Source organism: Drosophila serrata, unplaced genomic scaffold (assembly GCF_035046125.1).
Source record: "Drosophila serrata isolate PLE 108 unplaced genomic scaffold, ASM3504612v1 contig_245, whole genome shotgun sequence".
In the NCBI taxonomy this organism is placed as follows: Eukaryota; Metazoa; Arthropoda; class Insecta; order Diptera; family Drosophilidae; genus Drosophila; species Drosophila serrata.
In genome coordinates this window covers 652,402-679,645 of record NW_028257143.1, presented here as the reverse complement: position 1 = coordinate 679,645, position 27,244 = coordinate 652,402, and the positions used below count along the sequence as shown (strand labels likewise).

Sequence of the window (27,244 nt, the reverse complement as noted above, 5' to 3'; positions counted from 1 at the left end):
GTTGCGGATCTCTTATCAACCGCGATCCCAGCCGCGTGAGTCGCGTCTCACCCAGAAAAAGAAATTAAATTGGTTTTACTTATAGGCCTTATCGGCGTTTCTGTCTGCCTTGGCTTGGCTCTGCTTGGAGCTTCGGGCCTGGTGCTCCGTGCGCTGCGCAGTATATATCCTTTTCCGGATTGCAAGACCTCCGATCCCGACGACTGTTCACTGGCATCTGCCGCAAGTCCACGGCCAAGGTTGACAATTTAACATACGCCGCCCAAGTGATTCGCAATTCAATCACTCGGTGGGCCATTACATTTAATGAGGGGTCAGGACAAAGGATTTCAAGTTCACGTCCAGGAGCGCGCTTTTGTATGCTACGAATGTGTGTGCGTGCGCTGTTGTCTAGTTTGCGTGCGCTCTTATCAAGATGCACCTGGCCGACCTGATAACACGGCAGGCGGTCAAGTCTAATGAGCGGGCGTGTGGCATGTGTGCATTAACAACTGAAAACTGCAGCTCAAAATGCGCAGATTCATTTTTAAATTTATGTTTTAAATTTTTAATTAAAAGTAAAGGAAGTGGCGCTCCTATCGGATTTCTCTTGGACATTTGTCATATCATAATGCCTAAAAGTAGGCAGTCCCTTTTTATTAATGTTTTCTAAGATCCAAATCCTTTTTTTTTTTTTGTTTATGTTTATTTTCGTTAAAGTGAGTTATTTACTAATACACCAGTTTTCTTTGGTACTTTGACTTAATATTTCTCTGTAGGTGCTTAATGGTAGATAAAACGATTGATTGAATCGGGTTAAATAACTTTTATCATTATAAGGTAAATGGATCAATTCAAACTAAATACATAGATAAGATATAAGTTATGTTCAGATAAATTTCATAAATCTACAATATAAATTAAAAAGAGAAAGTACTTTAATTTTTTTTCTCATACGCTCAATACTTTTTCTCCGCTTTATTCATAGTGATGGAATCTTTAAAATGGTTTACGATACATCGATTCTATCTAAACTGAATCGATATTCGACCGACCGATCAAAATAGTCGATAGTTTCGATGCTAAAATCGAATTTATTCCATCTCTATCCATGTGGTAAAATCTTTTTTAATTTTGAAATTAGTAAAAACAAATGAAAGCCTAAGGAAATGCTGCGCAAATCAAAGAAACAGCCCCAAACGGTGGCCGAAAAGGTCAGCAAACTGATCGCTCATCCAAACGAGAGCGACAGTGATGAGGACTCGGACTTCGACGTGGCCACTGGGCCTCGTCTGGTTGACTTCGAGGAGGATGAGTACGATCTTCCGGATGCCCGCAGTACAGACTTTCGTAAGCAGAACGTAAAGCTGCTGTCGGAGCAGAGTGATCGTTACAAGGGCAAGATCAGCAGTCGTAATGAGCTGGATGAGGAGGAGGAGAGCGACGAAGAGGAGCTGCCCTACGAGGAGAGCGACGAAGATGTTGATTTGGAAGCATTTAATCAAAAGTTAAGCGCTGCAAAAGCCAAGGGCGAACAGCAGTCCATTGGGGAAGATGATGGAAATGAGGACCTAGCTCAGGATTCCCCGAATCGGAACTTGGTTTTCGCTTTGGCAGACGCTGGGTATGAAGATGATAGCGAAGAGGATGAGGACGATGACGACGATGGCGAAGAAGACGACGACGAAGAAGACACTGAAGACGACGATGAGGAAGAGGACGCGGAAGAGGATTCCATTAAGCCCTCGGACATTATGTCCAAAACGAACCATCAAGCTGAGATCCAAAAGGGACTCTGTGTCCAAAATCAACTGCGCATTTGGGAGCGCCTTCTCGAACTCAGGATCAACACTCAGAAGTTCACCAGTAAGGCTAACCAATTGCCCGCTCCGGACACACTGAAGAAACTTGGCTCAGAAAACGAGGAGCTTCAATCGGTACTAAACGAGGCGCAGGAACGCTCATCAAAGCTTCTGCAACAACTTTTGTCCCTGCAAAGTGCACTCTATCAACAGAACTCCGAGATGCGGAAGTCCGTAAAGCGGAAGCATCCTTCAGAGGAGGCGGGTCCACCCGGTAAACGCTTTGGCGGCTGCCTGGAGAACAACTTTCAGCAAATGACCAGCTATCGCAACGAAGTCCTGCTCAAGTGGGACGATCGCACCAAACTACTAACTCCCGGAGCGGGTGTGAAGCGCAAATCGGTGCAAGAAGACTACGATATCATCAAGAAAATAGAAAGCGCCTTGGGCCATCGGCAAGTACTTGTGGAGAAGTCGCAGACTATAAAGAGTAATCAGCCGGATCAACCGGAAAACGAGCCTCCGAAGCGACTGACCCACATCTACGACGACAGCGATTTTTACCACCAGCAGCTACGCGAGCTCATCGAGTACAAGGCAAGCACCTCGTCCAACATGAGCGAGATCACCAAACAGTTCGTGGAGCTACAGAAGCTGCGCCAAAAGATGAAGAAGAAGGTGGACACCAGGGCCAGCAAGGGTCGCAAGTTGCGGTAAGCAAGCATTTCTTATTTAGAAACGTTCCTCGTTCCTCATATTTTATATATTTCATTATTTCCTCATAGATATGTGGTGCACAATAAGCTCATCAACTTTATGGCTCCCAATGAAGTCGGCGATTGGACGGAGAGTTCCAAATCCGAGTTGTACAAATCGTTATTTGTTTAGAAAATATATTAATGTAATTATAGATTATTATATATGATCGATTTTAAATAAATTCGGTAAAGTTCTTGAAAAAAATGACAAAAGTGACATTTCCCGGTGCGCCAAGAGACCAAAAAAGATAGTGAAACGAAACTGCCACTAAATGTGCATAAGCACAAGCGTTGACATAAGTTTTTCTTGAATATGTTTACTCTTATCTCTTAAATAAAGAAGAAAGACAAAAAGTGTATCCGAAGATGACTTTAATTTATTTAATATATTTATTTATGTATATTTTCATTTTCTGTCGGTTTACTTTCTGTTTATTAACTTCTAAATTTGTATGTTCAACATTTCATTTTCGTTATTAATTCTTATTTGTTTCTCAACTGGGTAATTTATGCATCGCGTGCATAACAATATGGCTTGAATATAACCGCAAACGTTTGTAATTACCACTGCATAACTGTTCGTTTAGTGGGTGTCGGTGTGGGGAGATTGTGTATCTTGTGTCTTAAATTATTAGCTGACGTCTGTCGAATAGCGATTTTAATTCGATTCAATACATATCATTTAACCAAAGACCGTACAATATCAAGATGAACAGCTCCAAAAACCAGTGACAGCTTACGTATGCACATGTATTCTCAGGCATAGCATTCTATATCTATACGCACTTGGACATTCGAATTAGATTTCACGCTCTCAACTTTGGTCTAGCGAGAGGGCTTGTAGCTTGCAGAAAAATTGTTTGCGTATGACAATTCAACTATAGGTTTGTTATGCATCTTGATATTATAAGGTCAGTGACTGATATTATTTGTAATAATAATTCTTCAAGTTGTATTACTCTATTACTTGACTTGGTTGTCATTGTTCTCCTTTAAATAATTTACTTTGCTAGTCTCGTGTTTTGCTTGGACTTTGTTCCATTTATAAAATTTAATTTATTTTATCCATTGTATTCCATATGGTTTTGTTAGTGTCATTGTTAGTTATGCATACTATAATGTTATGTATTTAAAAGTATTATGTATAATATGCTAGTAAATCAGTGCATAACTGCAATAAGGGATGCTTGTGATGGGGTTTGCATGAGTTATAATCGAATGAGGGAAAATACAGGTCGAAAGGTAAAGAAACATTTAATTCGTATGCCTAAGATTTAGCCTTCTAAAAATACTATATAAAAAGTTCGAGCACATTTACAAAATAAATTGCGTGTCGCTTGTTCGATAGAAATGCTTAGATTTTTCTTTGGGAAATTTTCTTGCGGGAGTATTCATTGTCAAGCTCTCATTAAAAATTAATTAACAATCTGCTGAAAGTGTATATAGAGCACATAATATCATTACATTTATATACTGTGGATAAATATTGCACTTTAGTGCGCACACGAGAATCAATCGATTAGGACCTCCTAAATGGCCACGAAAATACTGGGCATGGGTTTATTCTAATTTCGATTCGAAGTTACCAAAAAACGTTACAGTTACAACACACAAATGAGTAATAAAATGAGTAAGGTTCAGGCTTTGGGGGAATTGAGGGGTGGTGAGGTGCGTGGGCTCTCGTCTAACCCTGTCCTTGTATACAAACTACCAATATAAAGATTACAAAAACGCCGCTGACTCTCTCTCTCTCTCTGTCCTATTCATCCATCGTTTTTATGAGTTTTCACTAATTGTTTATGGAATTTTTCAGCAACAGAGGCAGCCCAGTTTTGGTTTTTGATTTGGAAACGAGTATGGTGGCAGTTTTTGCCCCACCAGAGCCAGCAGCTGCTGCCGCCTCAGCGGCGACAGAGTTGCGCCTGGGAGTGGCCTGCCGCTGATGCAGTTCCTGGAGCAAGGCCGAGTGTTTGTCCAGTGCTTTCAGCTGGGCCGTGTTCTGGGTCTCATAAAGCGACGATTGCAGCTGGCTCTGGATTGAGGTGACATTGGAGAGGGTGCTCTCGGCCTCAGCCATGGGAAAGTTGCTTAAATATCGTTTACTTGTCGTGGTTCCTGTGGATGTCGATGTCGTTGTAGTGTTTGTCATTGTAGTCTGTTCCTGCGCTGAAACCTGTAAGAGAAAGCTGGTAATAGTCACATGATATTACGTTATCCCATTTCTGAAGAGACCTTTCGTTTAACCGCAATCTCTGTGTCTCAAGTGCACTTGGCTGGATGTATGACATTCTCCATATCCTTCTGCACTGCATATAACTCGGAAAGCTGCTTGGCAAATACGACGTTTAACTCGCTCAGCTTGGCCAACTGGAAATTTAAAAAATAGATTCATTTACAAGGGTTTAAACTCAATTATAAATAGCTATGATACTTAGTTGCCTATGTTTTACTTTGCTGAGCTCTTTAGTTCTACTCTCGATTTTTCGAATTCTATACATACATCAACGGGTCAACTTTAAAATTTGATTCGCTTACTATCTACTTCTCTTCGTTTACTATTGTATAAAAATAAACAAATAAAAAATCAGATTCCTATCCTATGTCCATCTCCTAACTCTATGCTACCTCCCCACAAATATTCAGCCACTCATAAAATCTCTAACAAATATATGGATTGAAGGCTCAACTTACAGTCTGGTCATTACACTTTTCACGTAGGCTCATGTTTGCCGATTTAAGCTCAAGTTCATTTTGCAACAGTTCCGCTTGCAGTTGTTCCGTTCGTGCCTTCAGCGTGGCGACCTCTCGACGCAACTCGTCTTCGGTGACTCCACCGGATCCAGCAGCAGCACCCGCACCACCACCGCCCACTCGGAGTAGCTCCATATCTCGCTTGAGTCGAATGTTTTCCTCTTTGTAGGTGTGCAGTTGGCGCTTCCACTCGTCCACATTGGCCGTAGATTCCTTTAAGAAAGAGCAGGTGTGTATTTAGTTATAGTTTTTAAACCCAATGATCGCATCACATCGCTTACCTGCAGAGCGCTGGTCAGGCGTATATTGTTGTTCTTTAAGGTGGCCAGTTCGATTTCCCACTTCTTGGCATTGGCGCAGCTGCAACGAAACCAAGGAGTCCACATCAAGATCCAAGAACTCATAATATAATACTTACCTCTGCGCCAAGGCCATTTTTAAGCGTTCATTTTCGTACTTGAGCTGCTGCTCGGCTGTGGCTCCTGCCCCTGGACCCGTGTGCATGCCAACAATACTACCGCCCGAGGAGATGGTTACACCGCCACCTCCGCCAGTTCCTCCCGAAGTTGGCTGAGGCGAGGGCGTGGCCGAGCCAATGTCCGGCTTGCCATCGTTGGTATTCAGGAGTTTATGTGAGGGACTGTCAGGATTGGCGTTTTGAGTATTGGTATTGCTCATGTTGGGCGGCTCCACGGTATGCGGATCGATGGCCGTGTTGTCGTTCTGCATGGCACCCACGGCTCGGCCGGAAATCGGCGACGTGTTGGCAGAGGTCGTGGGCGTAACGGCGTTAGAGCCGTTGGCCGACTTCGCTGCATTCTTGGTGGCCTCCTTGACCTCTTGAAATTTCTCCACGAACTGCGAATGTGGAACGAAAGGATAAGATGATAAACGAATGGTTGCGGCCTTTGTGGACCGTCTTGCGTCTTACCTTGGTCAGCTCCGCCTCAGAGGCGAATCCCAGGCCGTAAACCGTGTTCGCCCGCACATCGCTCCACTGGCCAAATTTTTGGGAGGTTTGTGTGAACGTCATGTTGGGCGTGATCGTTGAGTTGATTACCGCCTTGGTGCCCTCTACACTGATGATGCGGTACAGGTTCCGCGAGCTGTCGTAAAAAAAGCTCACGTTGACGGCCTTCATGCTGGCCGTGATCCAGGTGCGCTTCGTCTTCGGATCGATGTGGAAGACGTGCGCCTGGCAGGTGAAAATCGGTTGTTCGCTGTGGTCCATAAAGGGAATAGAACGTCACGGGCTTAATAATGCTTAATTAAAAATTCCATTTCGGTGCGGTAGTTAAATGGTTCGCCTGGCGAGCCTTTTGGGAGGCCGTGGGTGTGAGTGGGCGTGCTTATCTATTACCTATCCAACGACATTGTCCGTTTTGCTGTGATGTCTTCCTGTTATCGCTTGCGACTGGCGACAAGCGACTAAATTGCATTATGTGCTTAAGCCTTCTCGACAGCCTTGCTTTTAAATTCTACCGTTTATTTATCGTCTCAAGCGCAAAACGCACACACACCCGCACACCTACACACTGCCCACGCGTGTGTTCCAGGTGTGCCCGTCCGGATGTGTGTGTGTACATATTTACGCCGCCCGCTACACACAGAAGTCCAGCAACAACAACGACAACAGGACAACAACAACAACAAGCTGATATTACAGCTTTTACGGCGTCGATTTTTCCCACACGCAAAAAAATTGGTTTTGCAGAAGTTTGCCGTCGCCCGCAGACCTTACCCCATTTTATTCGTTGGCTTCGGCGCTTTGGTGAGTGGTATGGCAACGGGTTATCCTTATGCTAGGTGCTTAAACAGATTAATTTGTTCGATTTAAAAAAAATAAAACACAAACGCCTGCGGCCTGATATTAGCGATGTGAAGAATATGCCAAAGTATCAATATATCGATAAACAATTTTTCGCAGTGTTGCCACTTGCGGCTTGGAATCTGTATCAACGAAAAAAAAAGTTAAAAAAGAGCGGAGTACCAGAGAAAATAAGTTAAGAAAAAAGCTGATTTTTATTGAGCAATGTGCTGTATGTTCTTCAATAATGAACCCTCCGTTCAATACTTAACATAAAATATATAATGTACAAAAATTAAGAATTATAGTATATTTAATACATCGTCAATATTATCGGCATCATCAGTTGGATAAAAATTTTTTTGTTAAATTGTAGATAGGCAGCTGGGAGAATGTAGTTAGAACGGCACTTATTTTGTCAACGCAGCCCATACCTAAAATTTTAAGTAAATTAATGTCTAATGTAAAATTAAAAATAAATTTAATATAAGGACCTTATAGTTAGTAAAGCGTTTAACGTTTCAACGCATCGTGCTATTTCGAATTTTTGTTTTAATTAACTTTACTTGGCTGAATACCCGCTTGACATCGACATTCGACTGCATTTACAGGGCAACTGAAGCCAATTCATAAAAACGGCAGTTTCCGGCAGAATCCCGGTATTTCTAAACTCAGCCCTGAACTTTATTGTGTCATCGACTTTTTCCCTCTCTACCAGGGTTGTGTCGCTGTACAGACGTTCAATTTACATTTTCTTAAATTTGCTCAAAAAGCAAGAACTCCCGCTGCCTGCTGTTTTCATATTTTTCCCGGAATCACACTTCAAAAAAATTCAAATCTGACGGGAAAAAGCTGCAATGATACCACTGCTTGGAATATTTCTTCGCCAGTTGGCAGCTCGAGTGCCATCCCTAATAACTGAGCAACTCACGCGCCCATCTCTAGCTCTGTACAATCGTAAATTGGAAAAAAAAACCCTCCGGAGTTGAAATTTCAATCGTATTTAAATAAAAAGCGCCGGATACATATGCGAAGGCAGTCAGCGGCAAATTTTGTTGTTGCTGCTGCTGCCCTGCCGCCGTGAGATCGATCGGGTACGTTGTTGGTGGAGTGGGATTTTTTCAACAGCCCTTTTCGCATATAACCGAATTTAAAGGCAAAAAAGGCGTTTGGAGGCAGCGAAAAGCGTACTGTAGACGCACCTGCTGGCCTATGGCAGCTTTTCCGGCCATTTGTTGTTGCAAAATGCGCCAGCGACACACCTAGAGCATAAAAATATGTCAGTTATGCGAAAGAGAAAAAGTGCTGAACCTGCGCGTGTGTTTGTGTGTGTGTGTGTGTGCGGGCGTGCGTGTGAGTGTGTATGCCGTGCATGTGTGCGAGTGTGTTGGTGCAGAAAACTTGTTATCAATGCGGCGCCTATGATAAAAGTCCCATTAGACATGTTTCTCCCACTATGCTGGGCATTCCAATTGGAACGGTGTGGTGTGTGTGTGAGTGGGCATCTAATGGCTCCCCTCTCTCTCCCTCTTGCTCTCTCACGCAGTCTGGCGGCCCCAACTAAATAATGTGGAACATGATGTGCGACGTAATGCCCACAATATCGGAGGACAGCATCTCGCAGCGCTCCTCGCAGTTCAGCGGCGAGGATGCCAACTTCGAGCAGCTCATGGTCTCCATGCTGGACGAGCGCGACAAGCTGATGGACAGCCTGCGAGAGGCGCAGGAGCGGCTGGGCGAGACGGAGAACAAGCTGCACGATGTGGAGAAGGAACGCGACAGCCTGCAGCGCCAGATCAACGCCAACCTGCCGCAGGTAAAGATGATTCCAGGATCTAATAGAGAGTCCTGTTCGGCTTTACTTATTGTCCAATCACTTCTAGGAGTTCGCCACCCTCACCAAGGAGCTGACGCAGGCGCGGGAAACGTTGCTGGAGCGCGACGAAGAGATCGGCGAACTGAAGGCGGAGCGCAATAATACAAGGGTAAGCAGAGCAGGATAAATAAAAAGCCCCTATGAAGAGTCTATTGAAATTTGTTAAAAAAGCACGAAACAAATAATTTGTGTAACGCGGATTCAATTGAATTTTCGAATGCAGGCAAAACTGTCTTTAAATAATCTAATACTCAGCTTGGCAAATGCAATTTTTGCCTTTTATGTATTGGTACCGAATTATCTACCTTTTCAACTGATGTAAAATTACTTAATTTATTGTTAAACATTATTATTTATTTCTTATTCATGATTTCATTCGATTTCCATAGCTTCTTCTGGAGCACTTGGAGTGCCTGGTCTCCCGACATGAGCGCTCGCTGCGAATGACCGTTGTGAAGCGTCAGGCTGCCGCCCAGAGCGGCGTCTCCAGCGAAGTGGAGGTACTTAAGGCCCTCAAGTCTCTGTTCGAGCATCACAAGGCGCTGGACGAGAAGGTACGCGAGCGCCTTCGCCTGTCCATAGAGAAGAACAACGTGATGGAGGAGGAGCTGGCCTCTGCCAAGGAGGAGCTGGCGCAGTACAAGGCGGGCCTGGTGCCGGCTGGGGCAGGAAGTGGCGCCGGCGCGGGGAGTGTAACATCCGCTGCCGGTGGTGGAGGGGCGGAAAACGGGCTCAAAGAGAAGGTACACTCTCCCGTAGAAAATCATTGATGCATATCGGTCACACATTCTCTATATTCTCCGTTTTGTTTGTTTTTAGTTGGCTGGTGTGGGTGGAGTAAATGGCGAGACGAACGAGCTGAATGATTACGCGGCCAAGACCCACGAGTTGCAAACGATCATCGAGAAGCAGGTAAGAGAAGAAAACAGCATTAAAAAACCATTTCATAACTTTTTGCCTCCCTTTTTAAGACCTCTGAACTCTCGCAATGGCAGCGACGAGTCTCTGATCTAAACAACAAGATCAGCGAGCTGGAGGAGAGTATGTCGCGAGTCCAAAAAGATCACTGCAAGGCTCAGGACCAGTGTGCAAAACTGCAGCGAGATCTGCGCGAAAATGTGGCCCAAAAAGAGGATCAGGTAGGAATTTAAAAATGTTTTTATATTAACTTTGGTTTCTAAGTAATTTGTTTTATCTTTCTTTAGGAGGAGCGCATTACCACACTAGAAAAGCGCTACGTAAATGCCCAGAGAGAGTCCACATCGCTGCATGATCTCAACGAAAAATTGGAGCAGGAGCTGCGGCACAAAGAGGCGCAGCTCAAGGTGGGTTAATAAAGAAATTACTGGGTTACGGTCAAGGCAGCGAGAAAGATATTCACAATTTCCGAGAGGGTCGATTTTTATAAACAAAATTATCAAATCGATACAAGGTTTTCTGCTCCTTTAAAATGTACTAGTATTTCCAACGTTTATAAATTGCTTTTAAAGTAATAATTGAATGATGTAGAATAAAATCGACCCTCTCTATACTTTTAAATCGTGCGTAATCCTGCTCGCTCATTAAGCTCCCCTTAAGCGTGACTAATCAATTACATTTACATACGCAACCACTTTCCTCCCGACAACTAATCGTACCTACCAACCCGCCCAACAAAAAAATATATATAAAAATATACGAACCACAACTCCGAACCAAATGTCACAATACCAATGCCGACGCAGCTGCACGAGGAGAAGATCGGGGCCATCGAGGAGAAGCTGGAGCTGTCCGAGCAGAAGCTCGCTCAGCATGCCAAACTGCAGCCGGACATGGAGGAGCAGCTAAAGGCGCGCATGGAGGCATTGACTAAGGTAGGAAACAAGGTATGCACTCGAACTAATATGCGCGCCGGACAGGTTCCATATATGACAAGTATCAACAGTTATTATCCTCTTCCCTACAACTCTATACTCTGTTTATGTAATGCTATTTTCTTTTGCGTACTTTCCACTACAAGAACCACCACCAACAACAACTTTAACTAATCTACTCTATGTACTATACTGTTCCTCTCTCTCTGTACTGCACCTAACTTTCTCTTTAAACTCTATGAAGCACCAGAAACTGAATCAAAATCAGACCAAAAACCAATTCCTCTGTATACATCAAGGCAAAATACAATTGATTATGATCAGATTCTCTTTATTTGTTAACTAATTAAAAGCCCGATAAGTTGAGCTGCTTAAATATTGATGTATAAAATATTTGATTTCGCCATTGCGTTTACTTATAAAAAATATGTGATATTTGGTAGTAGTTTTAGGGAAATATTTAAGAAATGGATCTACATAATTGCTTTTTGATTTGTTTTACTTTAATATATAGTTAGTTGTTCAATCTGACGTTCTAAAAATGCATCTTCAATATCTATTATTTCAATATCAAATTAAAACATCTATTCTCTATACAACTTAAAATTCCCTAATACTTTCAAAGACGCTCCAAGTGAGATTTTTAAAAGGCATGCATGTGTATACAGAGGGATCACTCACATTTAGCTTTCATTACTAAACCCCGAACTACTAACCTCTCTCATTCGCCACTATTGTACACTCGAGAACAAGCTCATTAAACTCGCTGGCTCAAAAACATTTTCAGGCTCAAGAAAGACACGGTTCGGCGGAAGACCGCATCCGGGGATTGGAAACGAACCTGGATGAGAAGACCGCCGAGGTGGTAAGACTGAACCAGCGTCTCAAGATGAACGAGGAGCACAATCTACGCCTCTCCTCTACGGTGGACAAGCTGCTCTCGGAATCCAATGAGCGGTTGCAGGTGCATCTAAAGGAGCGCATGCACGCCCTGGACGAGAAGAACGCTCTAACCCAGGAGCTGGAGAAAGCGCGCAAGGTGGCCGAGGAGCTGCATCATGAGAAGAGCGAAATCATGAAGGAGTTGTCAAAAACTCGGCTGGAAATCGAGAATTTCAAGCGCCAGCTATTGCAGCAGGAGATTGCCTACAACATCCAGCAGACAGAGGCGCTCACCCGCAGCCTCTCGCCCAGCAGTGTGGTGGACCCTAGCGGCGCTTTCTCTCGCAGTGCCTCGCACGCCAGCTTTGAGACGCACTCGCTGCGGCGGCAGAGCAAGCAGCGGCTTACGGAGGAGAATGCCTTGGCACGTTCCATGGCCGAGCAGGAGTGGGAGAAGCTGCAACAGGCTGCGCATGCCCAGCAGCAAGCCTACGAGCTGGTGGCCAGTGCGGCTGACTGCGATGACTCTGATGCCCTGTACGCTGCAACGGCGGATATGATGTCCCCCTCGGGTCACACAGACGCCCAGACCTTGGCCATGATGCTACAGGAACAGTTGGATGCCATTAACAACGAGATTCGTCTGATCCAAGAGGAAAAGCAGTCGACGGAGGCGCGGGCCGAGGAACTGGAATCACGGGTGGGAAGCCTAGAGCATGTAAATCTCCTGGCCCGCGGGCGTTCCATGGATAGACAGAGTCCACCGATGAGCGGTCGGAGTACACCCAACAGTCCCCAACGGGATTTCATGCAGAAATATCACACGGTTTGTGTAATTAAACAAAAGTTTTGTACATTTAATTAAATATTTTCCTGACAGCTCAACTTGCCAGTGCTGTCCAGCGACGCCTCCCGCGAGGAGATCCACGGCGGCATGTCTACCACCGGTGATTCAAGTTCTGGAGGAGCTGCGTCGCCCCTAACGGCCCGCTCCATGCGCCTGGAGCGTGTGGCCCAGGCACTAGCCCACAGTCAGGAGGAGCTCCGAAGGCGTTCCATTGGCATCAACCCCAATGCTCCGGTGGCGCCAAACCACAGTGGCGGCCACATGCAGCTGAGCAGCCACAGCTACGGACTGTCGCCGCTCAGCTCGCGTTACGGCAGCCAAGAGTCGCTGCGTCACTACAACACCATGGGCTCCATGTCTATGCTGCAGACGCCGACTTCGGGTGTTTCTAGAGACGCTGCCGCTGCCGCTGTGCAGAAGAAAAAGGGAATCAAGTCTTCGCTGGGACGGTTCTTTAGCAAAAAGGAAAAGGTCAAGGGCGTGAAGGATACGCTGCCCGACGGCTCGCCCAGCATGATGTCCATTGGCAATCTGTCGATCGGACTAAGCGAGGTGGACTCAAACTACGATGCCATGAGTATGACAGGCGGCATGATGCCCCGCATAGCCAGCTCTCAGGGATCCAAAATAAGCAGCGTCGACTATGGCAGGCAGAAGAAGTGAGCGATTCAAGCTCGTCCACTGAACATTATCATCTGATATTTCATCGTTTCTTTTCAGGGAGCACGACTATCGCAATGACTTGCTTGGCGAAGCCATGAAGGCTGGTACACCCTTCGCGCTGTGGAACGGCCCCACTATTGTCGCCTGGCTGGAGCTTTGGGTGGGCATGCCCGCCTGGTATGTGGCAGCATGTCGCGCGAACGTCAAGTCGGGGGCCATCATGAGTGCACTTAGCGATACGGAAATACAGAGGGAGATAGGTGAGTGTCATTTGTCCCACGTTACCGGGTTCGTTTTGCTTTATCTCTAACTATTCTTACTATTTAATAGGCATTAGCAATCCCCTGCACAGGCTCAAGCTGCGTCTGGCCATTCAGGAAATGGTGTCCCTGACCTCTCCCTCTGCGCCACAAACCTCGAGAACCACGTTGGCGTTTGGTAAGATTTAAAATGCTTATATTTTTTTTAGGATCTTGTAGATCTTGTGTAGATTTTTATTTTAGAACAGCCCTAATCTGGGATCTGTGCTTTTGTCAATTAATCCCTTGTCTTATATTTTGACATTAGGTGACATGAATCACGAGTGGATTGGTAACTATTGGCTGCCCGGGTTGGGTCTGCCGCAATATCGTACAACTTTCATGGAGTGTCTGGTCGACGCCCGCATGCTGGATCATCTCACCAAAAAGGACTTGCGCGGCCAGCTGAAAATGGTAGACAGCTTCCATCGCACTAGCCTGCAGTACGGCATCTCAATGCTTAAGCGGCTCAACTACGATCGCACAGAGCTGGAGCACAGGCGCAAGATGAGCGAGAACGGTCTATGCGATGTGCTCGTGTGGAGCAACGAGAGGGTCATCCGTTGGGTGGGCAGCATTGGATTGAAGGTGAGTTTTACTCTGACTTGAGAAGAGAATGTAATTTAACTTCAAACATTGTGTTTTAACAGGAATATGCCAATAACTTGCTCGAATCGGGAGTACATGGGGGCCTAATGGCCCTGGATGAAGGCTTCGATGCCAATGCCATGGGCCTGGCCCTCCAAATACCCACACAAAATGCTCAGGTAAGCCATTGGCTAACATTTCATAGAATAAATAAGCAATGAAAATAAATTTATATTTCAGGCTCGCCAAATACTCGACACCGAGTTTAACAATCTCCTGCAGATAGCTACAGATCGCCGGCCGGAGAACGAGCAGCGAAACGCCTCCTGATGCAGCTACAGTCCGCCCACGACATCGGTGGATGAGTGAACCTGAGCAGCATAGAACAGACATTAGCAACCTACAACAATAAAACTAAAAAGACCAGGGGCAACGTTTCCTAACGAGAGAATGATAGATGTGCTAACAGCAACCAAGCCACAAAAACTCCAACAAGAAAGACGCAACGCAAGAGACTCCCCAGCATGATGCACGTCTAATCCACATATTTAATACATACAAAATATAAAAACAAGCATAGTCACATAATCCATTACGAGACAATGTATACAAGACATAGCACGTACTCTTCATAGGACATACGTAGTTGCAGGCGTGTACAAGTTTTAGATGCTACTCAGTTTTCGATAATATTATTATTGTATTTTTATAGTGTAATTGGGCTTGCAATAGACTAACAGTATTTTGTTTTAGAAGGAGATACGATGGCGTGCTTCGAACCAAATTCGTGACCAAACCTGTTTGTTATATAATTTTTATGGCATTTTGTACAGTTTTTATTTTAATCAAATATTAATTTTGTATTTTTTTTTTAATTTTTGATGTTTACAAACTAACATACGCTTTACACATACATATGACATGGTGTTTCTGTTTAGATCTTTTTGTAGCAGACAGAGACGGCGTTCCGATTGAGTTTATAAACTGAACAACATGCACAACAATCAGGCATACATATATAGTAACAGCTGCATATATATACATATATATATACGATTTATATATTATAATAAATCTAATTATAACAAATTATCAAGGATACGTGTAACTAACAAGGAAGTATTAGAAACGAAGTTAGGGAAAGGGAAGTCAAGTTGTAGCAGTCGCAAGCGCCCATTAAAATCAACTATTTACATACTTATATATACGAGATGGATCGTTTAGTAATTGAAAAAGCTTTAAAGGCGAATCATAAACCTAAACCTTTGCTTTAGCCCTTAATAAGAGAATTTCTTTGCTCATTGGCCCGAGGGAGTTCCGAATAAGACCTTTAAATATTTCTAATGAACTATTCACCAAAACCCAAAAGCATATCCATTGTTTTTTAAAACATAGAAATCCGAAAACCTTTTTCAAACTTTCTTAGTTGTTACATAAATAATTTAGAAAAGAAATCTGTCTCTTCTGTTGAGATCCCCTTCAATTTCGCATGTACTTAACGTCCTTATTTATGTTGAAGCACACAAACTGCCACATAACAACATATAATCAAGCCCACACTCGAGGCACCTATGAGTGCTAGGTGTTTGGGGTCTTAGTTTAAGTTTTTAATTATTTGAACATAAACCAAAATCGCAACTAATGCTTGTCTCCAAGTTGAACTACAAAAAAAAAAAGAAAACAAACAAAAAAGGGAAACATTTACAAGATGAGTAAATATAAATAATATACTTAAATTAATTTATACTACTAAAATATATATTATAACAATACTAACGAGAAATACTTAATGAAATTATTTCAACTGTATTAGCGAAATTAAAAACAAAAAAACAAATGCGTAAACCAACTTATTAAAACTTTAAACAGCAAACTTATTTATGTATGTAACTGTAGCATTATCTAAGTACATCCAGGAGTAAAGCAAATATTTATGATGTGTAACCTAAATTTACTAAACACTAATGGAGAATATCTAAGTTAATTCGAGCAGGAGATTGATTTAATTGTTGACTTTTGTTGAAAATTCCGCAGAGAAAAACGCTGAAGAGCAAACGTAACTAAAGTAAACTAACTGCATAACATAAATATAAAGTTTAATACCATAACATATGTAAATATATTTATACAATATTGTGAGATGAAAAAGGATTCATGAAAATGGAATACAATACAAGAAACTTAGGTAAAAATTCCGTTTTGGGGTTTTTTTTATATGTACCATATATATTTGAAAAGATGAAAACAGCAAACCACAAAAAACAAATGGAGAAAATATAACTACAAATAAAACTTTATTAAAAAAAATTATACTATTGTTTCAATTTTTTCTATGAAAGTGGGTATACCCAATGGGCCAAAAGAAATTTTGTAAAAATAAACTATCGTAAAATGTTTCTAAACTCTCTTAAGAACGAGGTTAATGTTAGCAAACGTATTGTTCCATCATTTCAGGTTATAAGCTCGTTCAATTATTTATTTGAAATTAAATTATTATATTAAATAGCTTACACTTACCTACGATAGTTTTCCATTTCTGCATATCTGTTTAAGGAATTTCTTTTGAAAGATTAAAATTTTTTAGAGGTAAAATTTTTTAAGAAATGTAAATTGGTTTGTTACGTTTTCTAAATTGGAAAATTAAAATATCTATTCATTAAATTATAATTATAATGTGTACTTTCTCGGTTCCTGTTTTGGAAAATACAAATAGTTTTGGGGCCTCTGAACTTTGACAGGGACTAGCTTTGCTTTAAAAGCGCTTACACTTGTATTGAGAATTCACTTTCGTTTCGTCACTTTTTCGCCCCTTTTTTTTAAACATTGAAATTGTATTGTCTATGAGATGTAATGATTTTTAAATCAGTAAAGATTTTTCGTTAGTACATGTGATACTGTTAGATACTGTTCGGCTCCTGCTTCAAAATTCCACGTTAATTGCACCGTAAAATCGGCTGCTTTGGCAACGAGCCCATCCAACGTCCACAGAAAAAGCTCAAACCGAAGGAAGGGGAAGGGATACGTCCAGGCGTGTGCAAGGACTGGGATACGGACAAGCTAAGAATACCCTAACGGACATCGATTCACAGCTCTCGAGCGTAAGTGGCAGGAGTGGCCGGAGCCGCAGCAGCCATCAGCATGACGCAGAGCACGCCGAGTGGAGTTACCGGGAGTCGCAATCGCTACTACAACCCCGTCTCCAAGATACAGTCACTTATCCACAACCTAGACGCCGAGCTGGTGCAGCTGTGCAAGCAGTGCACCGTGCCAAAACCGCTGGGCGGCAACAACATTAGCAAGAACACCATCGGTGGCAGCAGCTTTGCCCATAACTATGCCTACGGGTCCGGGCCTCTGAGCACAGGTGGGACAAGCAACTTCGATACCCATGGCTTCCGTCCCGAGAGCATCAACAGCATGCTCTCCCGGGCTCGATTCACCTGCGCGACGCCCAGGTCCTCGCCTACTTCACCGCTAGCGCCGGAGGCCCACAAGCGCCAGATGCGGAATGTCTACCGGACACGTGTGATCGACGCTTACCGCAACCGTCGCATCTTCACCGTGTATGGAAATTACCACACGGTTCGAAGGGCACTGATGCGGAGAGGTTGGCTGGAGAAACTGCCGGCGGGACGCTTCTCTAAGCTGCAGAACATGTCCGAAGACACCCTGCTGGAGCACGCCCGGCGAGGGAACGATTACGAGGCGGTGGTCATCTCCAAAATGATAAATCACTTCCCGGCTTTTTTCATCTGGCAAAGCAAAGCCCAGCGCGATCTGTGCGCCGAGGTTCGACCTTTCAGAAATCGAGTGCGGCGCAGCCAGTTCCTGGACTTTTCCACAAAGGTGGGACTAGTGGGATGTGCCGAACAGGAGCGCTGGTACCGCGAGGACGGCGTCTGCGGGATGAGCTATCCGCGCTTCTACCGCCTGGGCGGAAACAGTCTGGAGGAGCGCATGGCCTTCATCGAAGACTACCAGCAGACGCAGGCCCGATCGCTGCTGCGATACGTGAAGGAGCACCAGCCTACGGAACTAATAAGCGATAGCGGTACGGTGTCCAGTACAACGTTGGACTTTGCGCTCGGGAAGGTAAAGAAAATGGTGCGTTATGCAGAGCACCACTCCCTGGACGATGCCCGAATAAAGCCGGCGACGCCCGCGGAGATCGTTGAGAATCAGACATTTATGATACAGTCCACCGATGTGCTCAAGTCAAATGCCAAATTCAAGATTGGCGAAAAGGTAATGACCGAATATGCCCGTCTGGCCAAGCTCTACCTGGATCAGATCGAGTCGCTGCGGCCGGACTATCGCTGGGACGGCAGTCGAAATTTGTGGATCCTAAAGCCCGGATACCAGTCGCGGGGTATTGGAATTGTCATACGCAGTTCCCTGGACGACATCCTGCAGTGGACATCAAACAATCAGAACAAAAAGTACATTGTCCAGAAGTATATAGGTGAGCTTAAAGAATTTTATTATCGGGATAAGGTGAAATATCTGACTCCACACATTCCATTGCACAAGTCCACACTCCTTCCTTCATGTGAACCCATAAACTCCACACTTACCCCAAGAAGCATTATTATTATTCTTATCATTAACATTTTCTTCCTCACAGAGCGACCCCTGCTCGTCTACCGAACCAAATTCGACATCCGGCAATACATGTTGATCACAATCTCGGACACAACGGTCAACATCTGGATGTATCGTGACTGCTATTTGCGCTTCAGCTCACAGGAGTTCACCATGGACGACCTGCGAGAGTCCATCCACCTGACCAACAACTCGGTGCAAAAGCGCTACAAGAACAAGACCAACCGGGACTCGCGACTGCCCAAGCACAACATGTGGTCGCTGGAGCAGTTCAAGGCCCACCTGACCCACAAGGGGGCTCCGGAAGGAACTTGGTCGAAAATCTACAACGGCTTTAAGCAAAACCTCGTGGCCGTGGTCATGGCCAGCCTGGACGAGACAGAGCTGGTGCAGAACGCCTTCGAGCTTTACGGTTGTGACTTTATGCTGGACGAACACTACAATCCCATTCTTATCGAGATCAACTCGACGCCGGATCTCTCGCCCTCGACGGAGATCACGGCTAGGATCTGCCCGCAGGTGCTGAAGGACTGCATCCGTGTTGTGGTGGATCTGCCGAAGAACCCCTCTGCAGGCACCGGTCTCTTCGAGCGAGTGTTCGAAGTCAACTACAGCATCAACAAAGGTCCCGATGGCAAGCCCTTGGAGCTCAACGGCAAGCAGATGACTCTTTTCGAGAACCAGCCCAAGACACGGACTCACCCGCGTTCACGGCTCCTGCGGAAGATCCTCAACAACGTCAAGCCCACCACGAGCACCAAGCTGGAGAAGGTCAAGGAGCCTCAGGTCAGGACTGTGAAGACAGTCACTGGAAAGGTCCCCAAGAAGAAGGTAAATTAACGGATGACTGGATTAGTTGTTTAATTTAAATAATTTACAATTTCAAACTTTTTGATTATGTCTTTCTCTTTAAAGAAAACACTAACTCCAGAGGTAGCAAGTTTGGGCTCGGCTTCCACCCATGCCTCATCGCAGAACGTGGGACCGAAGGTCATCCTAAATTCAACGGCTCGTGAGAATCTCGCACTCCAATACACCGCTCCCAAGTGAAGCTCCTTGAACACTTTTTGGTGAGTTTTAAAAAGGTATAAATAAAACTATATTTGTATTCCTCCTTAGGATTTAAAAGTTTGTTTGGGTCATCGTCATTGGCCAACACCTTGGAGATATGAGTGAAGCCCACGCTCAGAATCAATCTTTAAACAGTAGTATGTAACCAGAAGTATAATACTAATTCCTAAATATATATGTGAAGTCTTTTCAAGCCGGCTGCTAAAAACAGGTAATATAATATTTCAATACGTATAAGATTGTAATGATAATAACAATACTATCAATGAATCCTTAGTAATTTCCCGATCCCAAGGAATCTGAAAATATAAAACAAGGACCCAAGAAAATTGATGCGACGCGGTTCCAGCTTGAAATGGATCATGACTATTCAGATCGAAATCAGTGGCTAAACCCAATGAAATTTGTTAAACAACAACACAAAAATCACATTATGATGGAGGCTTTTTTTAATAAAAATGCCTTAGACTTATTTAGATTTCTTTCTTTTTTAATATTTCATTTAAGGTCAGAATTTGAAAACAATGTAGGTAGATAATTGACTATTTCCCCAAAGTACACCACAGGGGGAAACAGGAATTCGAAATGTAACAAGAATATAACAAATAACGTTGAGATAGGTTGACCAGGTTCTCTCCGAATATAGAAAGCTGGCCACGAATCTTTATTAAGCGCATTGAGGCTTAAAGGTTGTAAGTTAAAAGTAACAATAGCTATTTATAACGCCGGCAAACTTCAGCAGGGACGTGAATTATTCGTTTCCATTTACCCAATGTTTCACAGTAAACGCACTTTTGTATAGGGTATCAAGGCAGTGTTGGTGGATATCCTAGCCCACTGGCAGTAGAGGCGCCGGAACCGTCAGCGTCGAGTTGTGCAGCTTGTTGGCCAGTGCCGTTCTTGGACTCATCATCTGCCCCTGGGAGAGCTGCAGCTCGCTGGAGGCCTGCTTTAGAGCGGTTACGATTGGCTCCCCTCGGTGTAGGGCTTGTACGGAAATGCTGATGGGAAGCCGGGGACCGTTGGACTTGCGGCCAAAGGTCCTGCCAATGGCATGCAGGCTGGCCGTGCTCTCGATCTCGGACTTGGTGCGAACGAAGCGCCGCTGCGGTAGGCCCTGGGCGGCCAAGGATTGGCCTTTGGAACGGGTCGAGGAGGTGGCGGTGCTGCACCCTGTCGTGGCCGTAATGTTGCGCAAACTGCGCCACTTTCGCTCGCTCATCACAGGAGCCGTCGCGGGTGCAACTCCCTCTGGTCGCGCTTCATGTATAGACTCACTGCCACCGCCGGCCGTGTAGTTCTTGATCAGGATCTTGAACTTCTTTTCGGTGCTGTCCACGGGATTCGTCGAACTGAGCCGGGGTCCACAGCTCCGCTGGCGTTTCGGAGGCAATGCAGTGTTTGGCAGCGGCTCACCTGGCACAGATCCCGCCGTGTTCCGCTTGTGGGAGGCACTGTTCAGCAGCTGGGTGATGGAACGGCCCGCCTGCTTCAGGAGGTAGGGACACGCGGAAGCCGACTGTGGAGCTGGGAGGGTGGGAGCAGGAGCCACCGATGGCGACTTCTGCGGCTGCTGGCTGCCAAGGCTGAGGCTTAGGCTGCTCCGACTGCTGCTTAGCGGCTCCACCATGTACTTTTCCATGTACTCGGTGGCATTGAAGGTGGGCATGGCACGGTGGATACGAGAGATACTCGACGCCGGGTGCAGGATGGCCGAGCGCTGGCGGTACACACTACTGGTGGCCAGCGAGCGCTCCTTGCGCTGCTGCTGGTAATAGTAGTGGTTGTGGCCACCTCCATGGCTAGCCTTTTGCAGTACCTGCTTGCCCTTGACGTACAGGTTGAGGCCCATATAGGCGGGGGTAGGCGGAACCACCTGGCGGTAGGCCAGGTCAAAGTTGCCCATGTCTGCTTTAGGATCCGTGCGTCGATCGATTACAACTGCAAGGAACCACAGAAGAGATTATTAAGTATGGTGTTATAGGTAACTACTCTGTGACTCACCTTTGACCACATCCTCCAGGCATTGCGGGCACATCCGGGCCGTCACACTTGTGGTGGCGCCAAGATCCGGACTAGAGTTGATCTCAATGAGCCAGGGATAGAAGTTCTCGCAGATCATAAAGTCCGCTCCAAAGAGCTCGAATGTGTTGGGGCGACGGTCCATGTTCTCCTGCGAGGCCAGCATGCAACCGACGATAGCCTTTCGCATTCCGGGGAAGATGCGCTCCAGCCACATGTTGTACTTTCCAATTTGACGTAGGTAAGCCTGGAAGGAGTAGCAGTCCCACATGTTCTCGCTGGGCAGGCGCTTGTCCCGTTTTCCGTTGGTGTACTTCTTCTGTATGGCATAGTTGGTAAGATGCACCGACTCGTGGTGGTTACTTAAGCTGTACTCCTGGGAGCTGAAGCGCAGGTAGCTCTCCCTGTAAAACCACACCACCAGGGGCTTCGGTGGAGTCAAATGTGTGTTAGAAATATATGAAAATCGAAGATTTGGAATAGGTAAAATGAACCCACCTGGGTGTTGGTTATAAGGAACCACTGACGAATATCAAACTTGGTTTGGAACAGGATCAACGGTCGTTCTGCAAGTACATATAATTGTTATTGTGCTGTAATAATATCTAACTGGATATATCCAAATAAGGTTTTTATTCTCCAATCATTCTTTATTGAAAATTAAATTAAATTCAAATGGAAAACTACTTCTAAATGTGCACGGATAATTTCCTTTGCTGTGCAACATTACTATTCCATTTTGACCAACTTCCGTGTGCTTTCGTTTGCCTTCGAGGGCCATTTCAGGTGGGATTGAAAATCAATTGCTTTGGGAAACCTGTTGAGCTTCATGGGGCAGACAGACAGACACACACTAAAGAAAATTATGATTGTTTGCCTGCCAAGGAGCACGACAGCAAGAGCAATAACAGTGGCAACACCAGTCCAAAGGCAATGATTGCGTTTTTAGGCCAAATATTTATGCATTTTATGTTGGCAAGGAATCGCAACGGCCAACTTTGTCTGTATATATGAAAGTGTGCGTGTGTGCGAGGAGCCTCACTCAGCAACTGACGTCCTTTCGACTCGAGCTCCCAAAACGCCCAAAAACGGGAGCCTACTAACTCGAACAACAACTTTGGCACCGGCCTGATTTACGACCTAGTTTCCGTGTGTTTGTTTATATCGCCTACCAGCAGCGGGACTCGAAATGTGTGCTGGGTTTGCACTCAAGATGCTTTATCCAGTATCGATTGGAAAGTGTATGCAAATGATGGATACATTTGCAAAAGTTGTTTTATACTTAAAAAAAATATTAATTAACCTATCTAATTTTTAAATAAGAAATCTCTTACAGAATATAAATATCACTAAGATGCTTTCTTAATTTCTTTTACCTAAGCTATCATAAGTTCTATGTATCATTTAGACTCGATTAAGTAGTTACTAAAAACTATAGTATAGGTATAATCATTAACTCACCTATATACTTCTGCACCACGTAGCGACTCTTGGAGGCTATCGATGGGTTCACAACTCCCAGAATTTTCTTTAGGTTGTCCATCAGGAGGATGCCCCGTCCTCGACACTTGTTTGCTGGCTTCACAATCCACAGATTCTGGTAGCCATCGAGGCTATACTGTGGCCAGTGGACTTTCATTTTGTCGATTAAAGCCAGGCAGCTCTTGATCATGGGATCCAATCGCTGGCCGTCGTGCTGGATGCGTCCATCCTCGTTGACCAGTTGCTGGTGCTGGAAGAGGAACGCATCCCAGTCATGCTCCCATATCTTGGGAGGGTCCTCAAAATCAATGTCGTTGTGCTGGCAGCTGTCGAGATACTCCACGAGGCGCTTGTAGGCGAAGTCTATCGAGGAGTAGGGAATCTTGCCCATGCACGAGAAGACAGCCTCCGAGCCCTGTTTGTGGTATTTGCAGAGCATTGCCCGCAGGTAGGCCACGCAGGCGGTAAGCTTAAAGTTATCAATGAACTCTCCGAGCTCCTCGGGACTCCACACGTTGTAGCAGCGCGGAAAGTACATCTCGGCAGTGCCCTCCTCGAAGAACCAGTGAAAGTCTCGGAGCTGACTGCACAAACCCTCCTTCGAGGTGAACGGCGCCCTGTGGAATTTGTTGATGGTCATGCCGGGATTCTTGGCCTGGTCGATGTAGTCGCACTTCTCCTTCCGATTCGTCCACAAAAAGTCGACGGGCATGTGCTCCAGGAAGCGCGACATTATGTTCCGCTCGCACTTAAGCACGTACTGCCGCCGAGTCTCTCCCGCCTTTCGCTTCGGCAGCCTTTGGGTAAGGTCCTCGTAAGTCATCTGGCCCGCCGGCATCACCTTGCGGTGCACGTCCAGCTTCTCTACCCATCCCCGTGTCAGCAGAGCGTTCCTCACCGAGTTGAAACATCCACGTATGGTAAAGATCTTGTTCTGCTTGGCCGCCTCCTGGGCTTTCCGACGCAGCTCGTTCATCCGCTCGGTGGTGATCCAGGTGCGTCTGGCCACGTAATTGGTGGGGGCTCCCAGGGGAGTGGTCTTTCCCTGCGTCAGAGTCTTTCCAGGAAGGTTCTCCTTATTGCTATTGCTGTCGGCCAGGGAAGGTATCTCCTTGGGGGCGGCGGGTAACAGTGCCCTCTTCACGGGAGTGTCACTCTGTGCGGGTGTAAGCTGGATCACAGGAACCGTAAGAGGAGCCACTCCCCGGTTCGTCGGAGTAGGCGTAGGCGGCGGTGCAGTGGGCGGCGTGGCAGGCTTCTTGGAGAGCGTGGCACTGGCGCACTTTGGGGTCTGCTCCTCCCTTGCCTGCTCCTTGCCGCGGTGCGGTTCACTGCTGGGACGCGTCTGCATGGCGGAAGCGCTCGCTCCAAGCCTCGCCAGCCTACTGAACATGGATTCGAATTGCGGGGCTCGCTCTGACTGGGCCACTGGGTGAATGGGTTGTTAATTCGCGGAGCTGCCTGGCAACCATTGAGCCAGAAATAAGTTCACAAGTTCACTTCGGCAACGGCTCTATTAATAGCTTCATGCTCAACTTGCTCCTTGGTTTAGCCTTTGCTTTTAGCCATGCACCCGGACCCGGACCTCCTCTTACATGTGGCGAGCGTTCCGGATATTACATTATCGAAATTTCATTTCTGAGGGTTTATATATTTTTTTATATCGCAATGAATGTTAAATATAGTATTTATACTTAATCTTGAATTTATGTATTACATGATTTATTTAAGACTGATTTACAAGCCATTTTTAAATCTTAAAAAGGAATAATGTATTCTAAAATATTCAATTTTAACGTACTTTCCGGTTTGAGTAATAATAATCATAGATAATTAATAATAAAATAATAATAATAATAATAATAATAATAATAATAATAATAATAAAGAAACGAATCCTACAAACGGATTTGTTTAAATTCTCAAAAATTTGACTATTTCAATATATTATCTTCTTTTGGTACCTTTTTGACTTTCTGATAATGAAAAAGGTAGTTCAATGCCTGTCAGGCGAAAGTCAGAACACTCCTAATAAATTCCCATTCGTGTTATAGTTTTAGAGCATAGTTTTAGCACTTTTCACGTTGGGTTAGGTCGACCGGAAATGGATGTTTATGTCGGTTACCTGGCGATATTGGGTGACATAAAAATGACCTTCAAAACGGTGAGGCTTGGATGTACTGAATATTTTCTGGGGCGTGATGTCGAGAAATTAATTGAAGAATAAATTCCTAAGCACCAGTAGTTGATGGTAAAACATTTTTTGGTGAAAACATATGTATTTTCCAGACTATATTACATTCGGTTACTATAAGAATCAAGAGAGCCTAGACATCTAAACACTCATTGTTTCTATAGGTATTATATAAAATTTCATAATTAGTATTAGAATTGTTGGTATGCAAATATTAAAGACATTGCCTGTTTCCTTAAATTAAGAAAATATTGCTAGTCAGTGTTTAGGTTCTTAAGTAATCCAGGTAGATTTGCCATTCATCAATGGATATCTTTCTTGAACAGACATATTAAAGACTACTTAAAGAAATAACTTACTTAATACAGTTATTACGCAAGTTAAACTCCATTTATATAATTTTATGTTCACAAATATAATAGCAGTTTATAAATTATATTAAATAACCTGAAATGGCAGGGTGACCTAACATAGCGTAATGCATATGCAAGTAGCACCTGAAGTGCCCGCCCACCTGTCATGTTCTTACGTCCCAGAGCTCAGTTCCAAGCTGAGAGCCACCCAGTTCCATTCGCTGGCAATGATGTTCTGGCACGACTCCTGTTTGTTTCCGCCATGTTCCCATGTCGCGGTGGGAGTTGTCGTCATCGCTGTTGCTCTCGTTATTTGGTGTTGGTGTCATCGCTGGCGTTGTCGTCACTGGGAAAGCGTTGCCTGCGACGCCAACGTAAGCAAATCAGGGACCGGAAAAGTGGGCGGCATGGAATCCCGTTGATGGATGTACCTGCTGACTGCCACGGTGGTCTTGTCTGCGCAATTTGTGCAATTTTCGCAATGGCGAGGAAATGGATAAAGGGAACTTTTCAATTATTTGTAAAATAATCAAGTTAACTGCCACCATGGGCGGAAGCAGGGGCTGAGCGATTACTGGGTTATATTAGGGTTACTTAAGGAGGAGGGGTCTTATGTCAGTGCCACGTGCTTGGTCCTGATCCCCCTTCCAGTACCAGTATTTGGTTCAAGGACAATTTAGCCGCAAAACTTGATTCGTAGCGGTTTTTGCATGAGTTTTTACCGGAGTTGCGGCAAAGTTGTTGTGCTTGTGGGACGCCCGGCACACGGCAACACCTCCGCCAGGAGCCGGATTCCGGATCCGGATTCCGCACTCCTTCTGTGCTCTGGTGTCCTTGCGTGCCGACCAAGTTGAGAGACCGCCTCCCCTTTGTCTATTTTATTTGCATTGCATTAAAAATTGCCTGGTTTTGGTCTCACGTGGCTGGCGGCGTACTTGTTCCAAGACAGTTGTTCACGTATCTGGGGCGGTAATTAATTTCGGCCGGGGGAAACGGGGACTTATGGCCTGGTAATTTGAGGTAATGCGCCAGATTAAGTTTATTTACTTTCGAGGCGGAGCTGGTTACGAATTTCCCTAGATTTGGGTCAGGGAATTTGACAAGTCGAAAGTGATAGGCTTGAGCCAGGACATACGTATTTGTAATAAAACAAATCGTTGGAAACCTTTCAGAGAAAGGAAAGTTATATTCTTCTTAATTACACATTTCTTGGTGTTGCACAAGTTATTTAAGATTAAATTACATTATGATATTATGGCTGGTAACCCAGAAAAAACGATGGCCAAATCAGCGTGCAACCCCCTTCAACTTTGAGGAAACAATACCGAAAATTTTTCAGTTTATTATACTATATGCTTTAAAATTAAGATAATAAGTAATTCAAATGTATTATATATTCAGTATGTTTTTATAGT

At 44.8% G+C, this 27,244-nt stretch overlaps 5 protein-coding genes and 1 long non-coding RNA gene across 9 annotated transcripts; 3 read left to right on the top strand and 3 right to left on the bottom strand.

The window, feature by feature from the left end:
- Positions 1 to 1,041: 1,041 nt before the first annotated feature.
- On the top strand, positions 1,042 to 2,898 carry Aatf (Apoptosis antagonizing transcription factor). Its single transcript, XM_020954778.2, has 2 exons — positions 1,042 to 2,494; positions 2,567 to 2,898. The coding sequence occupies exons 1-2, from the start codon at positions 1,149 to 1,151 to the stop codon at positions 2,667 to 2,669; spliced, it is 1,449 nt and encodes a 482-aa protein (XP_020810437.1). The 5' UTR covers positions 1,042 to 1,148; the 3' UTR covers positions 2,670 to 2,898.
- homer (protein) lies at positions 2,897 to 7,271 on the bottom strand. 2 transcript variants are annotated; one of them, XM_020954977.2, is made up of 7 exons: positions 7,032 to 7,271; positions 6,222 to 6,510; positions 5,709 to 6,148; positions 5,572 to 5,650; positions 5,231 to 5,503; positions 4,772 to 4,906; positions 2,897 to 4,712 (listed from the first exon to the last, which is right to left on the bottom strand). In XM_020954977.2, exons 1-6 carry the CDS (start codon positions 7,034 to 7,036, stop codon positions 4,799 to 4,801), a joined length of 1,194 nt encoding a protein of 397 aa, XP_020810636.2. In that variant the 5' UTR covers positions 7,037 to 7,271; the 3' UTR covers positions 2,897 to 4,712; positions 4,772 to 4,798. The 2 variants fall into 2 exon arrangements, with proteins under 2 accessions (XP_020810636.2, XP_086688408.1); XM_086832282.1 differs by having other exon boundaries at positions 6,651 to 7,039.
- Positions 7,272 to 7,289: 18 nt separating this feature from the next.
- Positions 7,290 to 8,289, bottom strand: LOC147643705 (uncharacterized). Its single transcript, XR_015271536.1, has 2 exons — positions 7,592 to 8,289; positions 7,290 to 7,531 (listed from the first exon to the last, which is right to left on the bottom strand). It is a non-coding gene; the product is annotated as an uncharacterized LOC147643705 (long non-coding RNA).
- Positions 7,970 to 16,297, top strand: Liprin-alpha (PTPRF interacting protein alpha). Of its 3 annotated transcripts, none has more exons than XM_020954633.2 (15): positions 7,983 to 8,191; positions 8,644 to 8,913; positions 8,981 to 9,082; positions 9,363 to 9,716; positions 9,793 to 9,885; positions 9,945 to 10,112; positions 10,179 to 10,298; positions 10,698 to 10,826; positions 11,614 to 12,534; positions 12,589 to 13,214; positions 13,276 to 13,478; positions 13,549 to 13,656; positions 13,786 to 14,105; positions 14,168 to 14,284; positions 14,346 to 16,297. In XM_020954633.2, exons 2-15 carry the CDS (start codon positions 8,665 to 8,667, stop codon positions 14,433 to 14,435), a joined length of 3,600 nt encoding a protein of 1,199 aa, XP_020810292.1. In that variant the 5' UTR covers positions 7,983 to 8,191; positions 8,644 to 8,664; the 3' UTR covers positions 14,436 to 16,297. The 3 variants fall into 3 exon arrangements, with proteins under 3 accessions (XP_020810293.1, XP_020810292.1, XP_020810291.1); XM_020954632.2 differs by having other exon boundaries at positions 10,698 to 10,838; XM_020954634.2 differs by lacking the exon at positions 10,698 to 10,826 and having other exon boundaries at positions 7,970 to 8,191.
- A 574-nt stretch (positions 16,298 to 16,871) lies between these two features.
- On the top strand, positions 16,872 to 20,250 carry TTLL3B (Tubulin tyrosine ligase-like 3B). The gene is made up of 5 exons (XM_020954926.2): positions 16,872 to 18,567; positions 18,730 to 19,538; positions 19,623 to 19,777; positions 19,827 to 19,989; positions 20,056 to 20,250. Exons 1-3 carry the CDS (start codon positions 17,244 to 17,246, stop codon positions 19,755 to 19,757), a joined length of 2,268 nt encoding a protein of 755 aa, XP_020810585.2. The 5' UTR covers positions 16,872 to 17,243; the 3' UTR covers positions 19,758 to 19,777; positions 19,827 to 19,989; positions 20,056 to 20,250.
- TTLL3A (Tubulin tyrosine ligase-like 3A) lies at positions 20,248 to 24,648 on the bottom strand. Its single transcript, XM_020955114.2, has 4 exons — positions 23,262 to 24,648; positions 22,299 to 22,366; positions 21,783 to 22,227; positions 20,248 to 21,719 (listed from the first exon to the last, which is right to left on the bottom strand). Exons 1-4 carry the CDS (start codon positions 24,631 to 24,633, stop codon positions 20,608 to 20,610), a joined length of 2,997 nt encoding a protein of 998 aa, XP_020810773.2. The 5' UTR covers positions 24,634 to 24,648; the 3' UTR covers positions 20,248 to 20,607.
- Between the last annotated feature and the right edge of the window lie 2,596 nt (positions 24,649 to 27,244).